Source organism: Gallinula chloropus, assembly GCF_964237585.1.
Source record: "Gallinula chloropus genome assembly, chromosome: Z".
In the NCBI taxonomy this organism is placed as follows: domain Eukaryota; kingdom Metazoa; phylum Chordata; class Aves; order Gruiformes; family Rallidae; genus Gallinula; species Gallinula chloropus.
In genome coordinates, this window is record NC_140089.1 from 6,810,936 (window position 1) to 6,830,822 (window position 19,887).

Below are 19,887 nucleotides of genomic sequence, written 5' to 3' on the forward strand. Positions count from 1 at the left end.
CTTGGCGGGAGAAGCTCGGGCAGAAGACAGCGTCATGCCTCCCTGCCCTCCATCGCTCCCAGCCTCGCCGGTCTACTTCATCTCGCACCACCGCCCCGCCGCCGACCCCCCGCATCCCCCCGCGCTGCGGCGGGGGGGGGGGGGGGGGAGGCGCGGCCGGGGTGGCGGTGGCGGGGGGGGGAAGGCGGAGCAGGTGCCAGGGTGTGCCGGGCAGCACCGCCCGCCGCCGGCGCCTCCTCCCACCCTCACCACCCCCTCTTCTCCACACACACTCCCCCCACTTTCCCCGAAGGAGCCGGTCGGGGCGCGCAGAGCGGGAGCGCGGCGCGGGCAGAGCGGCCGCGGTCGCGCAGGAGGAGGCGGAGGAGCAGGAGGAGGAGGAGAAGGAGGAGGAGGAGAAGGCGGCGGCGACCCGCCCGCGGGACGGAGGCGGCCGGCCGGGCCATGCTGGAGGCGCGGCGGCACCTGGCGGGCGCGCAGAGCCGGCGGGCGGCGGGGCAGCCTCCTCGCCGCTGCTAGGGCGGCGGCAGCGGGAGCCGCGGCGGGGGCTGCGCTCGGTCGGGGGCCGCGCCGCGCCGGGAGGGACCTTCTCTTCTCTTCTCATCGCCTCGCCTCGCCGGGCGGAGGCGCCGCCGCCGCCTCCTTCTTTCGGCAGAGGCGGCGCGTCCGCGGAAGGAGAGGACCATGAGCCGCGCGGTGCTGGCCTGGCTGGTGCTCTGCGGGAGCCTGGCGGTGCCGCGCCTCGCCCGAGGTGAGGGGCCGGGGGCCGGGGACCGGAAGGGACGGGGGTCGGGGCAGCTCCGGAGCTCTCACAAAGTCGGAGCCGAAGTGCGCGGGGGGACCGGGGAGGCGCGACCGGCGGGCGGCTCTCAGCCGGGTGCCTCCGTTCGGGCTTGCCTTTTATTTTTAATTAAGGACAAAAAAAAAAAAAATACTTATCTCTACATTTTAAACAGAAGCCGACGAAAGATCCATCCTCAGACATGTTCTGTTTTGAAACTACGCTTAATTAGAGGGGAAAGAAATGCCGTGAGAGCTTAAATGTAATCCAGATGAGCGGCTGGGAAGATTTAATAATATCCGCAGAGCTGTCCACATCTCTTTTCCCTTCCTCTTCTTCACCCCCCCCCCAACCCTCCCCAATCACCGGTCTTCATTTTAATTTGAAGGCTGTTAGCTCTGAGCCGGAGATCCAGCAAACCGCGGAACAGTTTGCAAACACGTTCGAGGGCTTTAGCATCTCGGCAGCAGCAAAGCAGCTCTTGTCAGGCGACCCTTTTCCTGCCTCCCTCTAAACTAGGGCATCTCCATCTAAAATAACCAACGGCGCCTTCTTTGTGCATCCCCTTTCCTCCGTCAAAAAGAAAAGAGAAAACCCCAAACCAAACAACTCCCCCCTCCAAAAAAAAAAAAAAACCACAACCCACCCCACCCCAAAACAAACCGCAAACGCTATCCCAGGAAAATAACTTTAGGGCTCTTGGAGTTCTCTCTGATACTGTTATTTGGAATAATAATTCCGCGCAGGCTAGATGAGTTTTCAGTCCTCGCATTAAAGAAAAAAAAAAAGTTGTGGGAGCTCGACTTGCAGCGAACTGAACGTCGTGAGGTTGGTGGTGATGGGGGAGGACCGGCTCCACGGCAGCTGCCCCTGTTAACTCGAAGGGTCCGCGTGGGGAAGGGGCCGGGGGCGGTGGGTGTTCACCTGCTGCCCGTCCCGGGCGCTCCGGGTGCCGCCCCGGCTCTCCCCGCCGAGGCAGCCGCACCGCCGTCGGGGAAGGGGCTGGGTCCCCGGCACTGCCGTGGGTCCCCGGAACCGCCGTGGGTCCCCGGCACCGCCGTCGGTCCCCTCCGCATCGCCATCACCCTTTCTCCCCTCCGCACAAAACCCTCCGTGGGCTGCCCCCGTCCTGCCGTGGGGTTTCTCCGTGCCGCCCCCCCACCCGCGGAGCCTTGTCGCCCTCTGTGAGCTCCAGACGTGCCGGGGGCTGTCGGCGTCCCCCCGTGTGACAGCCGGGGTGGCGGGAGTCTCGGCTTTGGGGACCCTTTCATCGTCCTGGCTGTCTCCTCCCGGAGCTCAGCAGAACAACTGTAATTCTAATGAGTAAAGGAATGTTTCCATTGACTTTTAGACCCGTTCGTGTCATTATTCACGTTGGGTTTTGGGTTTGTTTTTTTTTTTTTTTTTTTTTTTATTCTAAAATGAAACCGATGTATCAGTAACATTGAATATTTTATTAGATCTTAAATTATTAATCTAGGTGGCTTCTTAAAATCCAATAACGTTCACACAGTTGCAGCGAGCATGTGATAGCTTATGCAATATGTCCTTGTACCTGCAGTTTATGTCCGAAGTCTTCCCAAGCAAAAGGTAGTGTTATCTGCCACGGAAGTCTGAGGCTTGTCATAAACACTTTGTGTTGGTTGGGCTTTGGTGGGGCTTCTCGTGGCTCCACATCTGAAACATCTTCTCATTTAAGTCTACAGTCTTACCATGTTTTTTAGGTAACTTCAGGGAACTTAGCAGATTTTTCTAGTAGGAGTGAAATAGGAAAGAAAAGATTCATTTGTTATCTGATTTCTTAAGCAGTAATTGTCCTGTTAAAGGTTTGTCCTTGGCTTTCAAAATGAAACAGAAGAAAACGATGCAGTCTGTTTTTTCTTTTTCCTTTTTTTTTTATGCTGAAACAGAATAAAACACTGCTTGACAGGTCTGATATACTGGGTTAATTTTCCTCGCTGTCATAACGTTTACTTTTAATAGATCCTCTCGAAGTTGTGATGACTGTGAGCACTGTAAGTAACTGAGACTCTTCAGAGAGCCGGTTTTGAACAGTACGAAACTTTCTGTGCCTTGTTTTGAACATTACTTGCTGATGAGTCCATTTGCATAACGGTGTATAATGAAAACCTATGGCAGTGCCAGTTCTCCCCTGTCTTTCGGGGAGAATTCCATCTGCAGATTAAAGTTCAGTCATATGTTTAATTTCTGACCTGTGCGTCAAATCTACTGTAAAAGAAATAGAACCGACTGCTTCTTTATTTGAGCTCTGAAAAGTAACGATGGTGATCAAAACCCTATTTATCCATCATACCTTGAACACCCTCTTTTGCTTTATGTGTTTGAAACGCACAGCATATCAGCCAGTGGTTTTTTTATTTCCTTCTTTAGGAAGAAAAAGAGAAGGGGAGAAAGATAGAGAGATTGTAATGATGAGGATGATGAAAAAGTCATCCCAATGGAAGACTGGAATTTTCTTCTTTGTGGCCAGTCTGATAAATTTGCAATCTCATCCACTGTAACAGGAGTCTGAACTTCAGAGAGGTGTTTATATGCATGTGTGTGTGGTGAAACCGGGCTTCAAGGGTGCAGTGACTTCTACTCCTTAGTTTGCAAGAAAGATGCAGGTGCATTTTTAATAAGGACTATCCTTTTATATGCACTTCACAACAGCTGTAAGGTTTCACATTTGCTGTTGTTGCTGTTCCTTGGTCAGATTTGAACGGGAGCCAATCTGATGTTCAGCCGTGTAGAGGACAGACAGTAACTGCAAGAGTGACTACAGAGACTACAAGATACTATTTCAGGTGGAAGAAATATATTGTGTCTCATAGATGGTAAAAGATGGTTTCTGGGTCTCCTTGTGTGTTTTGTTTTGTAGGAACAAATAAGCTAATACCTTTCATAATGGACAGTGAAAATTGGGATCAAATGAAATGAGAACATAATTTAAAACTGGGGGGGTGTTTTAGTCCCCAGATTTACCTTGTGGATTGGGTAAATGTACTGTAAGTGCACAGGAAATCGGTGTATTCCATGTCCATGTGTTAAAACTCTTTGCAACAAGATCTTCTGAAGATTTGCCAATTGAGTTTTCTTTATTGTGAAGCTGATCCTTAAACTGTGTCACGCTTTTTCAGTTAGGTTGTTGCTGAATTTTTCTCTGAGGTTGGCCTAAAAATGGTATCGACATTGCCAAAACCAGGAAAATATATTTCTTTACTTTATGACTGTGTCCTGTGAGCCTGAGATAAAATATTTCGCAACGTTCAAGGAACTGTTTCAAAGATGTTGCTTTTTCTCCCATTACAGTGGGAACTTTCACTCTCTGAGGCTTAGAAGTTACTATAAAGCCTCTTTCTGCAGCTGGAATGAGCTGGAAGGAGTAGAAGTGATGAGAAACAAGAGAGGTAAACTGTAGCTTTGTTCTCATGTAAAGACTGAGGAGATCACAGACACTTTTACAGACCAAGATTCTTCTGTTTTACCAAATGCCTTTGCATCTTTGGATGGCATCTGCTTCTGTACAAACTGCTGACAGTGTGACCCTGCATAATGATTTTCACTGTTCTTTTAACAAATTACATTTGTATTCAAATTGATTTTCCATGACTGCTCATATAGCCTCCAGAAAGCATATAGCAGATACACTATTGCATCCTGTTCGTGTCTGGTCAGCCTAGGACAGAATTTGATGTCAAACCATCCATTGTTATAACTGGAATTAATAGTCCTGGTAGTTGTGTGGGTTTTTTTAAGTGTCCAACTTCCTTTCTCTGCCCTTTATGTCTGTATCCTTTATGTCTTTATTTTTCAAAGGATATACTTCATACAAGGTTGTGTATCAATGGTAACACAGTGAAAAGGGGCACTGTCTTTTCTTTCCTCCTCCAGGTTTTTCCAGTCACCATCCAGTTGAAAATCACAGAAACAATCCACTTTGAAAGTTATTTCAGAAGACAGTCTCTTTTTATTAAGGGGTTGATACTTACGCCTTAAATTGCCCATCTATACAGCACATGTATATAAAGCAGCAACAGCAAACTCAGAGCCTGATACCTCTTCAGCATAGGTAAAGATACCTGGAGAAGTGACATTTAAGAAATCGCAAGAGTCAGAAATAAATCGATCTTGTTCTCAAATGCATTGTGAGTCACATAGGAGTTAGCAGATTGCTATTTTCCTCCCCTTTTAAAAGGTTTTTACACAACATTTCAAACTTACATAAGCCACAGAGCCAGGAGTATTTCTGAAAACTTAAGAGGATGATCAACAATGTGTATATATTTGGGGTTCTTTATAGTGTGCTTGAAGCCTACCTCCCTCAAGTTGGAAAGAATGTGGGTTGAACATCAAAACAGTATTCATTTATTTCAACTTTAAAAAACAGATTCACGGCGAAGATAAGAGTTTAATCTTTCTTGGCCAGACAATATACCGGAGAATGAAAGATGAGTTTAAAGATTCAAACACAAATAAGGGCTGAAAGAACCTTAGCGTGAAGGTGTCTCTATTCGAGGACCTAAATACATTTTCCATTTAAAAGGAGCAAAGGGAGGAAGTACTGGTATAGCTAACATCAGCCCAATTTCACTGTGTTACATCAGCCTGAGGAATAAGTGCTAATGGGTCTGCTTTCTTCTTTATAAGAGACTGAGGTTGTGCAAGCTCTTACCTTGGAGGAAGAGCTGCTCGTTATGTGTAATGGCAGTCCGGTATTGCTAATTTTCTAATGATAAGTCTGTGGGGAGTGAAGCAGTTTTTATGCCCACTGGTATTGCAGCACCAGAGTGTGGACCTGTTAGAAAACTGTAATTCCAGACCTGGATGCTGGACATTATTGAAAGCAGGGGCCAAACTAGCAGCTGAAGTGTCCCAGAAACGCGCAGGCACAGAATTTTGTGCATGTCTTTTCATGGTTTGGGATTTTATCACATCTCAGTCTTGCTGTTTTGGGAATATACTTATGATTTGTTTTGGTTTGGGTTTTTTTTTTTTCTATTTGTTTTTGTGGGTTTTGTTTTTTTTCTCTCTTTAATCAGCAAGATGTGTTACCTTGCATCACAGTAGGGGTGTTCTATTTTAATTTTTAAAAGCTGAGAAATGAAACAGGCTATGGTTATCTAATAAGCTAGCTAAGCTAGCTAATAATTGCAGTATTTGGTATGTGAGTATTATCATATGAAACACGTGAAAACATCTTATTTTTATGCAACATATAGTGCCTATTTGCATGCATACTGTACTGTGGGTATACCCCACTTTAGATAGTATGGAGAGCAATTGCATTCACTTCTGTGCCACACATCTAGTCTGATAGCTTGGGTAGTGTCAGAAAAGGCTTCATTGCACTATGAATTCAGGATGCAGAGCTCTGCATTTCAAGTCAAAATTCATTATATTCAACAAAAGCAGTGAACGCCTAAGGCTGTTTCCTGAGTTTCCCAATAGTATTCCTCACTCCACCCCCCCTAACTTTTTAATAAGGGGCTACTTGTAGAAAAGGCTTTTTATGACTAAGAGTTTGGTGAAGTTGTTTGAAAATACAGAAGTATTAATTCTCCTATGCCATTCAGATAGAGAATCCTGAAGTGTCTTAACTGTGCCACCCGTGGCAGCAGAACATCAGATTCTTGGTTTTAGGAGTTGGGATTTTAACCACAATGTTTAAAGCAGTAAACTCGAGTATGGGGATGATGACAGGGAGGAGCAGCAGATGGATAAGCCGGCGCAAGATCTGCTCTCCTTGCACAGAGCCCAGGCAGGAGCTTTGTGCATCCCAGCGGGAAACTACCGGTGTGAGCGAAGGATCATCCGCGGCTTCAGTTTCAGGGGTGATGTGTAACCTTGGAGCCCACACAGGGAAGAGGGAGGGCAGCCAGCTCATTGTTGCCCTTCACCAGAGGAGGAGGTGGGAGGTTTTGGTGTGGGTGATCTCTGTCACCTCTCATCCCAGGTGGTGTGTGGGAGAGCAGAGACAGGTCCAGAGGTGTAACCTGTCTGCGTCAAGAGGTGACTCCTGATGAAAGCTATTGAGAAATCTGCCAGCAAAAATACTTTCACCAGAGTTCTGTACATAAAACAAGAGTTTTAACAAGTCATCAGCCTGCCCAGTCCTACTCTGGTGTTTGGCTTGCCCACCTAAGACATGGATGGCATGGGTTCACGAAGCAGCTCAGAATATGGATTTGAAAATTCTTATTTCAGTGCAGAGCAGGACTTTGCCAGCATTTTGCAAACAGCCTCCTCCTTCCTCTTCCACTCCCCGTGCAACCCGTTTTTTTCCTTAATTACTTTTAGTTCTAACCGGCATTTGTGCACTGCCAGATTGCGGCCCTGCTGTAGGATAAAGCTGCTGTTCAGGCACAGAGGACTTTTTTTTTGGGTGTGTGTCTTTGAGTATTCTGACAAGAGTAACTTTTTGACAGGGACCAAAAAAAAAAAAAAACCAACAACCCCACAAACCCCACCAACCTGCAAGAGATGATTGCTTTGCCAATTTTTAGCTGCAGTAATTTTATTTGCCACGCTTCTATGTAGGGAGGCTGACAAAATTTCTACAAAACCCTCTTTTTTTCCTATCATTGTCAAGATGCTGTGTCAACCTGTATAATTATGGAGAGCTGTGACAGCAGTGCGTAAATAACAGTAATTTCTGCCATCTGATTACTCATGTCTTAGGTTTCTACAATAGTGAAGCTACAACAGACAATATAGGAAATAATTTTGGCTAAGACTTACATATGCCATGTGTGAGTGTGAAGAATGGAAAATAAAAGACATTTATTTTATTTTCAATGCTTACGTTTTTCAGCCCGTCTCTTCCCTCATGTACGACAGCCTCTATCACTGCTGGATATCATTGCACACAACCAGCCCCTTTAATCCAGGCTTCCTCTCTGATTATTCTCCATTACGGTCCCATAGGCCACGCTGCTTTAATCTGTTTGCCAGGGTTTTTTTTGGTTTTTTTTTTTTTTTGGTTTTCTAGTTAAGTGTTATGTTTGCAGACAGTGGCCTGGGCTCTGAGGCTGACTTTTCTTTCTTTTTCTCACACCCTTTTGCAGCTTGGGCATTTGAAATAGAGATGGAGAAGATATTATTTGCAGTGCAGCTTGTCAGATTCCTTGCTTGTGTGAGGAATTGTGCAGGATGGCCTTACAAGGGCTCTTCTAGGTTAAAACCAGAGACCTAGTAGCTGATTGCTTTCAGATACTATTTCAGAATGATTTTAAAATCACTGAACGTCCATTTGAACAATTTTAAGGGAAGATTAGATTAATACCATGAATAGTGTATAGTGTGGATGGGGAGATGATGTGCTGTTGTCATGGGAAGTACCTAAAATGACCTAGTATTTCTCTTCTATACTGTATCATATATATTTCTTTAATGATGGTTTTGGCTAATTTCTTTGATGCCTTTTATATGGCTTACCTTTTGACCTCATACAAAATGATGCATCATTTGTAGGTAGTCCTTCCGAATAAAGACCATCCCCTTTAATAATGGCTTTCATTTTCCTGGGTGTGATCAAGCCCATCCCGTTGTAACCTCTTGAGTTTCCTCACCAGGCTTCTTTTTATCCTGGTACCCTTGTTCACGCACATGTTTCAGAAACCTCCCTAAGAAATGCTGCATTTTTGTACTGTTGCACACTTACATGTACACTTAGACCTTGGTTCCTTCCTACAGTGATTTTACTTAACAGAATCACAGAATCACAAGGTTGGAAAAGAGTAATAAATATCCTTCAGTATACTTTAATAAATTATTTGCTAGTAGGCATTGAAAATGCTCAGTGTGAGTAAAGATTAGCAAAAAGGAGTAGTGAAAGGTGTGCCTCTGACATGGGTCAGAGCCTCCTTGACACAGAGTAAACCAAGGGTCTAATCTATGGGAAGCTTGCTGTGTATCCCTAGTCTATTACTCCCTAAACATCAGCTGAGATGATCAGCTCTGCCATGTGATATTTGACAGTATGGCCAAGCCCATCTAATTGCTCTTTGCTGCTGACGTTACCCTAATTTCATTCATGGTTTTAGAGATAAAAACTGTAATTTCTATGCCATGCTAGTTACCCGATAGTTTAGCTTCTTGGCATGACTGGGGCAGGACTAGGCAAGGCCCACATCTGGTGGAATGGTGATGGGAAGAGGGGGGGGAGGTGTCTATTAGACGGTTTCCTCTTGACAGCTTGCACATTTTTTGACAAGAAATACGTTTCTGGACCTGCCCTCCAGGTGCTTGTTGGCTCTCAGTGTGTCACTATCCCAAGTCTGTTTTTCAGGTGAACTTAAACCATTCTGAGCAGCAAGACAAGCTCTCTTGCTTCCCCACCCTACCCTAAGGAGCGGAAAGCCACATTTCTCTGTGCCTTGTGTGCAGCCATATATAACACTGTGGAAACCAGGTACAGAAATCAGACCTGTGAGTATGCATTGCGTTCCTGCTTGCGTTGCCTTGGCATGGCTGTAGGGCAGAGGATGAAATTCTGCATTTCTCATCCCATCTCCCAGTCCTGAGGACCTGTGTGCTGCGTCACCATCTGGGGGCCAATCAAGTATTGATTAACTAAACTGTCCTGATAGGTTATTTCAATGAGGACAGATTACAGTGGTTTTTTTCCCCTAATTGTTTTGTGCAGAATACTTATATTGTGTATAAAGATCTCTCCATGGCCACGCAGGGAGGGTGAAGCTCAGGAGCTCCCCGTGTGGTCTCGGTGAAGCTGAAGGAGTTGCCTTTGTGTTCTGCTTTGGCTTATTTCTAAGCAAATACACTGCTTAAAACTACGGTGAGTAGATGTGGTTCTGGCTTCTCCACTCAGACCAGCTGAAAGCTGAGCAGGAGGAAAGAAACCAAAATGAATTAGTGAAGTCATTACATGATTCAGTTAATTCAGGAGGAAAAACAGGAAGCTCCTTAAACTAGTAATATGCTTTTTTTCAGTTGTTTCATGAAGTCTTCATGTGTATGTGTGAGTGCTGAATTGGGCAGCGGGATTCACCTGCACAAAGCCTTGTCTTTCAGCCAGTAAACAATCTGATCAAGAAGTGTCACGACCTTCCCAAGTAGCAGTGCCCCTTTAGCACAGCACCACACACCAGCCCTGTGGGACCTGTGTCTTTTCCTAGTGTTTGAGATCAGTGGTTGACTAATTTTGACCAGTTCATCTGCTGCTTGATTTCAGTTTTTTGATAGACAAGTTTTGATTATGTATTTTTTTTGTTTAAATTATTTCTTATAGAAAATGAATAGTTAAAAGTAACTAAACTGTATTGGTTTCTTTTCCAGTAGTGAGTTGTGGTTATGGCATTATACTTGTAGAAGAAATTTGAACTGAATTTTAAATCCCAACAGAAAATTTCCTTATAAGGAAGAGGAGGGAAGAAGGAACATCCCAAAAGTGTAACGCAACTGCACTGGGATAAAGATGGGTCTGATTTAATTATTACCAGTTTTTTGAACTGGGCTTTTCCTCTAGATCCTCTAGAATCCTCTAGAACTGTAAAAAGAAATACAAGTAGTATTCCTCTCTTACCTTTCTTTTTTTTTAGGATTCAGGGAGCTACTCTTGCACCCTATACATGTTCTAGCCTGGCACATAATCATCATGCCTTGTGCTAGCGTCTTTCATAGCAATCTTCTCTTGTGTCACACCAAGCTTGCTTTGTTTTGTTTCCCTCTTTCTTCTTGAAGTGCGTGTACCTTACAGACAATACAGAGAGCATCCCTGAAGTCTGAAAACAAAGGTCAATGCGTCACATAGAACCTTTAAGAGAAATAATGAGATCTGATGACTTGTGTCTGCTAAAAGCTGTGGTGTTAGGTCTCCCGTAGTGCAAGCCCCTGTATTGCCAGCATCGCTGCTGCTGGCACATACGTTTCAGTGTGTGTGTGTAAGGAGTGCTAGCACACTGCTACTGTTTACCCAAAGAGTTGCAGGGGTCTCACAAACAGGTATATCACCTGGAATTGCTGTTTCAAGGAGAACTCTCAGTTAATGGTACTCAGAGTTCTCACTTCATTACGGCACATGGAAGAGATTTTTAATTTCTTTTCCATTTTCAAAATGAGGCATTAGAAGCTTTTAAAAATCCGAATTGCAAATGCCTGGTCTGTTTACAGCATGGTATATGTATTTTGTAACAGTTGGAAAATTTTTTAAAAGCCTTTAATACAGGATCTCAGAACAGATTTTCTGTAGAAAAAGCGGCTTCAAAGAGGGTATAGTTTTGTTCTGCCCCATTTTCCTGTTAAGATCCAGCAGTAAAATTACTGAAGATTTTAGACATATTACATCTGTTCTTTGAAAGAGAACAGCATAAAAGACATAAAATTACTGTTCTAGTAGATTACAAGCTGTAGTGTATATCTGCTGAAATTGGCTTTATGGAAGCTGCTGCTTCTACATTGGTGTAGTTGAAAAATAAAATACTAACTTCTTCTGTGTCATACCCTCCTTGAGCAGTGGAATAACTCTGCATCACCTCTGGTTTTTGGTCACAAGGCTTTGTGAGCAGACTGAAGGGTGCAGATGGACATCAGTCTACCAGTGACCGATCAAGGAGTAGGGTCATAGAACCACAGAATCCTAGAATCTCCTGAGTTGGAACGGACCCGTAAGATCCATCGAGTCCAAATCCTGGCTCCACACAGGACCAGCCAAATCAGAGCATGAGACTAAGTGCATCATTCAGATGCTTCTTGAACTCAGTCTAGCTTGGTGCTGTGACCCCTTCCCAGGGGGGCCTGTTCAAGTGCCCAACCCCTCTCTCAGTAAAGAGGGTCACTTCTACATCACATACTTCCTATTGCTGTCTGAGTGAAAAGGGACAATATTTACTCCTCTTTTAAGGCAGCACAAGATTCTTTAATTTCCTGTTGGGAATGAAGACTTGGAAGAAATTGTATCTGCATGGGGTTTGTGGTATATTGCCAGTGTTGTTCCTGGAATAACATAGATGTGTTACCACGTGCTCCTGTTGGAGCTTGTGGGTAGTCTGCTTATAAATGCCAGTGGCATGCATTAACAGTGGGATGTGTTAGCTGGCGACGATGATACATTACTGTGTAATTTCTGTGGTGGCTTTTGGCTTCCTCTCACATCAGTACTAACACAGGACAGACCTTATGTTCTGCAGTGTCCACCAAAATCTGTAGTGTGATGCTGATGTTTGTAGACAAAACAGGCTTCTGCATTCAGTACAGCTATCTCAGGCTTTCAGAAACTTTTCTGGAAGCATTTCTCAGCATTAGAAATTACTATATTTATCCTTGGTATCTGTGGAGTGACCTAGTTTGTTTATTGCTAACAACCTTGAATTTTTAGTGCACATGTGCTCTTGTACTCTTGGCTGGAAGAGTAGAGAAGTTGGTTCTTGGTTTGCTGCTTTTTTGTAGTTTTGTTTTGGTTTGTTGTGCTTTCTCTGGTGGGAAGAGGTGTAATTCTCCTTTGTTCTCCTGGATTTCTATTTTATTCAAGTTTGAGGCTTTCACGAGGTGCTTACTTTTTTCCTTTGCACAGAGGTTTTACATGGAATTTCCATCTTTTCCTGGAGCTCTTCTGAAAAATTGAAAGCTTTTTAATGGTTCTGAAAATTATCAGTGTTGCAAACCATAATGGACAAGAACTGGAGTCAGCTGCAACCACAGTACACTCAGGGAGGGAGACAGACAAAAGGCTTCACTGTGTCAAACACAATGGTATTTAAAAGTGGTTTTCATGTTGCAGATTTATATCACATATTAACCCATTGCTTATTTTCTCTATTATTTTTACCCCTTTTTCTTTTCTTTTTCATTCTCAAATGTTGAACTGACTTGGACTTGGGGATTTTTGATTTTTCACTTTAAAGGACTCTTGTAGATATTAACCCAAACTTGCTGAAATTAAATTGTTCTTCACATTTAACTCTTTCAGCAGGGATATGAATTTTCCTGTTTTTTCTTGTTTTCAGTAATGCAAAAACACCTCTTGTGAATACAGCAGAGTAAGTTTACACCAGAGCTTCCTCTAGATTACTTTCTGCAGCTTTGCCAAAACTATTATCTACATAGCAAGCTGTCACTTCGTGTCCAAACTGAGTAATTAAATCTTTAAATCAGATTTGTGTGGGTTTGGGGTTTTTTGTTAGTTTGTTTGTTTGTTTTATTATTATAAAAGTAGCTTTCAATTTTATGGTTTCAAAGAACATTCAGGAAAGAGCTGCAGTAGAGCTCATTACAGAATGGGCTAAACCTCTCTGAAATTTTGAGTTGTTATATTGCATATTCAGGTTTGTGCTCCTGTCTCTCAGGCAAAAACTGCCAGTACTGCATTAGGTGTGTTTGTGCCTTAATGACTGTAGGTCCCTTTATGATCTGATCTGGGGCCTTTAATCTGGGTTGCTTGCCAGCAATTACATAAAACACCTATCAACTTTTTCAATACTAAGTGGTGAAATCATCCTTTTGCAGTCAGCCAGTTGAATAACACTATGTGTACCTGAAATGAACACCACTGTCTTTCAGATGTAGGTGTTGTAGGGGGCCATTTACTCTTGGAAAAACATGGTTCATTTATTTCTCTGTGCCAAACAAGGCTGCCTCTGGCGTGGGCTGGACCAGCTACCCTGGTGGATCAAGAGACCTGGACCCAGATAAAAGGTACTGAGGGAGGATGCTGCTGTTAGAGGGGAAAATAATAAGAGCTTAACAGGGTTTTTGAAAGACCCCACAAAGCCAGCAGCTCAAGTCCTGCAGAGGACCATCACCAAACAGGCCGTGGATAAAAGCTTCCATGATGCAGGAAGCTGGAAGTTTGTCACTTCCGGCATAACATTGTAACCCTCTTCCCCACCTTGGCTTCTGCAGTTACATGTACTAACCACATGACCAAGAAAAATGAAAAATGGAAGCTGACAGCTAATGGAGATTCCCCTCCAGGGAACAGAGGGGCCTGTCTGCTGAGCTGACATCTTGGGTGCTTAGGTTTGGGATGCTGCATAGAGACTGTGGACAGTGATACTGCTGGGAAGGCCTGGCAGAGAAAACATGGGGTCATTGCTGAGTGGGGTGGGTGATTAGGTGTGACAGTGGGCACAGAGAAACTAGACACTGACATTGCTGGACCTCTGTGCTTGGAGACACAGGTGAAGGAGAGAAATAACCAGCACTGGCTAAGCATCAAGTTGGGGTGACTGGAGACAACTTCACTCATGGACCAGTAGGACAAGACTGCATCTGAAGGTGCTGAGAGCTGGCCAGTGTCCTTACAGGGTGACACACAACTTCTGGGAGGTTATGGAAATCCAGAGAGGTCCCAGTGACTGAAGAAAGCCAAATGTTGCATTCATGTGTCATGTACCTGGGCTGGCGCAGGTTCTTGGCATTTGTTGTTCTCACATCCAATTTGGGCCTCAGTGGTTTGGATGGATGGACAGTGAGACAGACAAAAATATGGTTGGATGGTGGGACTCAGAGGTCTGTGGTTGATAGATCATATCAACCTAGAGCTTGGTAACTAGTTGGGTACCACCAGGGTTTGTCTGGGACCTCTCCTGTTTATTATCAGTGGCCTGATGGGGGTGACATTATACTTATCCATAAGGTGATACCCAACCACAGTGACCAGTGGATGCCCTCAAGAGCAGGGCTGCCACTAAGAGATGCCAGGATGGAGGAACAAGCCAACAGAAGGTGTAAAGAGAGGAGTACAGTCCTCCCCTCAGCAGGGAGAGGCCCTGTGAGGATATGGGTGTTTGGGTTTTGGACCCCTCAGTTCAAGAAAGCCCCGTATAGATGGGGGGCAAAGTCAGGGAGACCACCATGTTGGTAGGGACTGGAGCCTCTGCCTTGCAAATAGAGCGACCTGTGGGACAAGGCCTGTGTCAGCAGGTAACGGGGCAGCTTCAGGTATACAAGAGCAGCCCCACTTTTCCTGCAGGAAGATGTGTCAAGGAGGCAGCAGCAGACCACTCACATCAGTGGATGGCACCAGGAGAGCTGTCTTCTCTCTGAGTGTGGCTCATACTGCAGGGCGGTGTATGAGTACTCATGTCCCTCATTAAGCCACATTTTGAGTAGCTGTGTGAGATTAAGAGTGTTCAATTAGCCGTCTGCAGAATAGTGTTGGGTTTTGGGTTTTTTTTTCTTTTTTTGCCTTTCAGTGTAAAGGATAAGTTTGCATCCTACATAGATGCTAGAAGAAATAAAAATCTAAGACCTACAGGGTGCATCTGGTGGGTTTTGGTTTTGTTTGCTTGTTTACTTTGTAATTGCTGCTTATCATTAATAAAGTAGACTAAGCAACATTAAACAGGCTGCAGTTTTCAATGTTAAGGTCTTTTGGTTTGTTTTGCAGTTTTCACTTTATAGTCTTGCAGTTGTGTGGGCTGGCAGTAAGAACCCAAACCCAAAGATTTACTGCCATTATTACCTTCCTTTTATGTTTGTTTATGAAATACAAATGGAAAAAAACAAAAGGGTAGCAGTATGTAGAGATTCTTCTTGAACATTTCCCTTCTTGAGACGGTAATAATAGAAATGTCCAATTTCCAGATTGTGACAGAAAACCACAGCTTTCAAGCATATTGGAATGAAGTTATGAGTCTGCATTTTAAAATGCAATCTGGATTTGGCACAAGAGATCTCAGATGAAAACCTCCTGCTAAGATGATGAGATTTATAGATTTAAGATTCAGTGATCATGCAAAGAGTTTAACAACTCTGCTGATATGGAGTGTTAAGGGAAGAAATTAAAATGAACTGAATTGGTGATTCATTTTGGTTACACTCTGGGGGAAGAACAGACATTTTCTAATAATTAATTATCTAATTTAAAACCTCCCTGTTTCTTGGCTGAGGTAAGAAATTAGATATTTTATATAATAAAGCAACTGATCTTTAAAACTAATGGAAAGTGCAGTTTTATTTTTCACAAAAGCTATAGGCGCTTCAGACCACTGGGCTCTGCCTCAAGAAATTAGTTTCAAGCAAATTAGCCAGTAAAACGAATGTACCCTGCACTAGTTTATTAATAAAAACTGTGTAAACATAGCTGATCCATATATGGCAATCGGCACAAGAAGACAAATAAAAATGTGCATAAATTAAATTCTCTTGATTGATGACCATTGATCACGAGTTGTGTTTCTCTTGGTTCAGCATGAAATGTTTCTTTTGCAGAGAAAATAAAGACGTGTTGGGCAGATAAGCTGGGCAGTTTTCAGTGCCTTTGATTGCCTTCGTTATGAACCAAGAGTGCTCAAGAGAATTTAGAATAAAAAAGGCAAAATCTCGCAATGCTGTGGATTCTGGGAGATGCATTCTGAGGTGTAAACATTTCGCTGTACCACAGAAGTCATCAAACGGGGACTATATTCAGGGTTAATTTTTCATCAAAAGGAGTGTTGCCAGCGGGTCAACAGAGGTGATCCTCCTCCTCTGCTCTGCCCTGGTCAGGCCCCACCTGGAGTATTGTGCCCAGTTGTGGGCTCCCTGGTGGAAAAAAGACAGGGATCTCCTGAAGAGAGTTCTGCAGAGGGCTATGAAAATGATTAAGGGCCTATAGCATCTTCCCTGTGAGGAAAGGCTGAGTGAGCTGGGGCTGTTCAGCCTTGAGAAAAGAAAACTGAGAGAGGATCTGATCAATGGTTATCAATGTCTCAAGTGTGGGACACGAGGGGAAATGGCCAGCTTCTCCTCAGTGGTCTGTGGAGACAGGGCAAGGGGTGATGGAGCACAGGAGTTCTGCACCAATATACGGAAGAACTTTTTCACTGTGAGGGTGACAGAGCCCTGGGACATGCTGCCCAGGGAGGTGTGGAGTCTCCTTCTCTGGAGATATTCAAGACCAGTCTGAATGCCAACCTGTGCGACCTGCCCTAGGGAACCTGCTTTGGCAGGGGTGTTGGACTAGATGATCTCTGGAGGTCCCTTCCAACCCCTGTGATTAGGTGATTAACCTTCCTGTATTTTCCTCTAATGCTTGCACAAGTGTTCTCTCCCAGCCAGATATACTGCAGCACAAGAGCCCCAACTTAAGGGCATGCTTTTAGTTTAACTTCTTTTTTTTTTTTCTTGCTAGGATCTTGAAACAGTAACGATGCTGTTGATAGGGCACTGGTAGCATAATGTGTGCAGGGTATGTAGATGCATCAGGACAGTTACTGATTTCTGCTACTCCGACTTAGTGCGTTTGGCTGCAAGAATAAGGTCGCTGCTTTTGATCCTCTGTCTTAACATCCAGTTGTGCAAGTATCCTGTTGCTGCTCCTATAATTTCTGATCTAGAGGATGAAATTGCATTGAACGTTATTAAGGGTGACATTCTGGGTAAGTAGTAAATCTCTCTTTTTTTTTTCTAAAAAGTCTATTGAATTGCAGCAGAACCAGTGGCGTGGCAAAAAGTTTCACAGCAAGTCCATGAAGACCATGGTTAAGTAAATCTGTCTGATTCTGTTCCCACAGTGTCTAGGGACACGGCGGCTGGCACCACAGCTTTGTATGTAGCCAACCATAGGAGAAAAAGAATCCCCAAACCTTGCAGCCTCAGGGTAAGAGGAAGCGCTGCTTGAACACAGACAGAGCCTAATGAATTATGAGACTGTGATGGACAATGTGGCTATAGAGCTCGTCGTCCCCTGATATAACTAAAGGTCAGCGGTATGGTATGACAAGGGCAGTTTTAAGGATTGGTTTAGAGAAGATGAAAGGCAGCTTTGTTGGTCTTCTCAAAAATATCTTTCCAAAGCTAAAGGGTGATGTGGGAGAGAACAAAACACAGGGTGCTTTGGTGATGGATTTTCAAATACATGGAAGGTTCAGCTGGACTTCTTGTTACTGAGTTGGAGATGATACGTTAAAGAGATACCCTTTCAAAGAGCTTTGAAAATACAGAGCAGTGACATATGTTGGACGTGCTAGGAGAGGGTGAGAATATGGAGGAATGAAAGGACAATAATGATCTAGTTAAAGCAGAAGGCATGTATAATGCTACTGAACAGCATTTGGAAAGTCACTGTTCCATTTCTGAAAGCAGGAGCGAAAGACGACAAATTAATACAAACTCAGGCTGATGAGAACTTGGGATGATTAGCTGTGCCAGGGGATAGGAAGGGCTGTATCTTAGGGGTGTAATTAATGAGAAATTGGCTGACTGACAGCCAGCATCGCTCCTCACTCCCACCCCTTCTGGAACCAAGTGGCAAGTGAAGTAATAGTGGTCAGTATTGTGGTATTTTTGTACCCTGTAAGCTCTTGTAATTCAAGATCCTTCATAAACTGGCAGGAAATCAAGGTCACCGAGGACTTTGAAGGAGTAGTTTACTTGCTTCTTGAGGAAGCTGCAGATTAAGGCTCAGATCTATGTTCTTCTTTAAATCTTTCTGCCCAGAAATTGCAGCACACATTAAGAAAAGCTCTTCTGTCTGCCCGTGGGGTGCAAATACATGAAGTTAGTACTGAGAAGGGAAAACTTACCCCTAGCAAAGTTTTTAAATCATCTAGTTGAATGTATCCATATGATTGTAGTTATCAGCATTTGGAAGGAAAGTCTCCAAAAATCTGCACTGTAGTCATACTACTTGAGAAGCTTCAATGAGAGGTGATGAATCTGTGGTAAAAATTTTGGAGAATAAACCAAATTAATTCCAGTCCTAAGCTCTGGTGCATGTTTTTATGCAAAAGCAAAGGGTGTGCAGGAGAGTCTCTTCTCTAAAGTGGGAAGTGTGGGGGACATTAAGCTCCCAGACCCAACTGTATGTACACTCAATTCGCTGTACTGTGCTGTTCTCTGAGATCCCTTTATCCTTCATGCTACCACAACCTCTTTCTTTGGACCTGTTTCCAGGGGTAGGAAATCTAGATGCCTTGGTCTGGTTGCTCCAACACAAACTGGGTAAATTAGAGGACTGTAGTCTTAGGACAAGTCATAGAGACTTGATCATTTCAGATTTAGTTCATGAAGGTCAAAGTTTAAGTCCAAAGTCATTTGGAAAACAAGGGGGAGATGATCCCTGGGCAACCTTGTGTAGATCCAGGCCTGGAGGTTGGTGGCCCAGCCTGTGGCAGGGTGGTTGGAACTCTGTGATCCTTGGGGTCTCTTCCAGCCCAGACCATTCTATGATTCTATGATTTTTATTTTTAAGCACTATCAATGCAAATAATAAGTTACACAGAACAGAAAGGCTGGATAATTTTTACACACAGATCTTACCAGTATCATCAGGTGTCTTGTGGATGATTTAATTGAACTGACTTTGAAAATTATTTACCTTAGGCAAGATCCACAACTGTTTTAGATGACCATGTGTAATGATTCAGTGAACTCGTTGGGTACTACAGCGTGTTTCATGAGAGAAGGACAGAGAAATATGATTTTATGGTAGGCACCATTAGCCAGGCCCAATTTGTCCTGCAGAAGGAGTAGTGCATCTCTGGAGTAAGTTTTGATGAGCAGCAAATCTTGGTAGTTTAAGGCATTGGTCTGCTGCCTTAAGCAGCATGTGGTCATTGGTCCACATCAGTAAAACTTGTTTCTTTGTTTTTAGCTATTATATTTGCAAAACTCCCTTTTCCCTCATGAAAGAACAAAACAAAACAAGAAAACAAAACAAGCAAAAGAAGAACCCAACCACACGCACATACACCAAAAAACCCCAAACAAACCCAAAAAACAAACCCACCAATACAAAAACTCCACAAAACCCCAAAAAACCCCTGCACGGTTCCTTTGGAACATGAAAGAAGCAAAGTAGTTAATGGCTGTTGAGACCATATAAGAGCATTTTTTGTGAAAAGAATCTCTATGAATTTAGTAAGCGCAGAGTCAGAATTGTTAAGTGGAAATCCTGACTTGTGAGTTAATTTGATGTGGGAGCTGGGCTTCTATTCTTGCTATGTGTGTAGAGTGTGTGTGCTACCAAAGGAAGATGAAGAGCTATCCATTTTTTCTCTAGCTCCCACATTCAACATATTCTAGGTGTCTTATGTTTAAAAAGTATTAACACAGCTGTATTAACACTTAAAAATAATGGAGCATTATTTCTACATTATGTCCCCTGTCTAAGGAAGAAAAGGCATGTTCAAAGAACTGTGCATTAATGAGCACAATTCTTGAAA

At 43.7% G+C, this 19,887-nt stretch overlaps 1 protein-coding gene across 1 annotated transcript in view; it reads left to right on the forward strand.

Annotated features, from left to right (window-relative positions):
• Positions 1-684: 684 nt before the first annotated feature.
• The window catches only part of EDIL3 (EGF like repeats and discoidin domains 3), a gene marked incomplete at both ends in the record, with an annotated part of 273,859 nt that continues 254,656 nt past the window's right edge, over positions 685-19,887 (forward strand). Inside the window, one exon of the mRNA XM_084278226.1 lies at positions 685-751. Within this exon, the coding sequence (XP_084134352.1) occupies positions 685-751 (67 nt within the window). The remainder of the gene's footprint in view (positions 752-19,887) is intronic.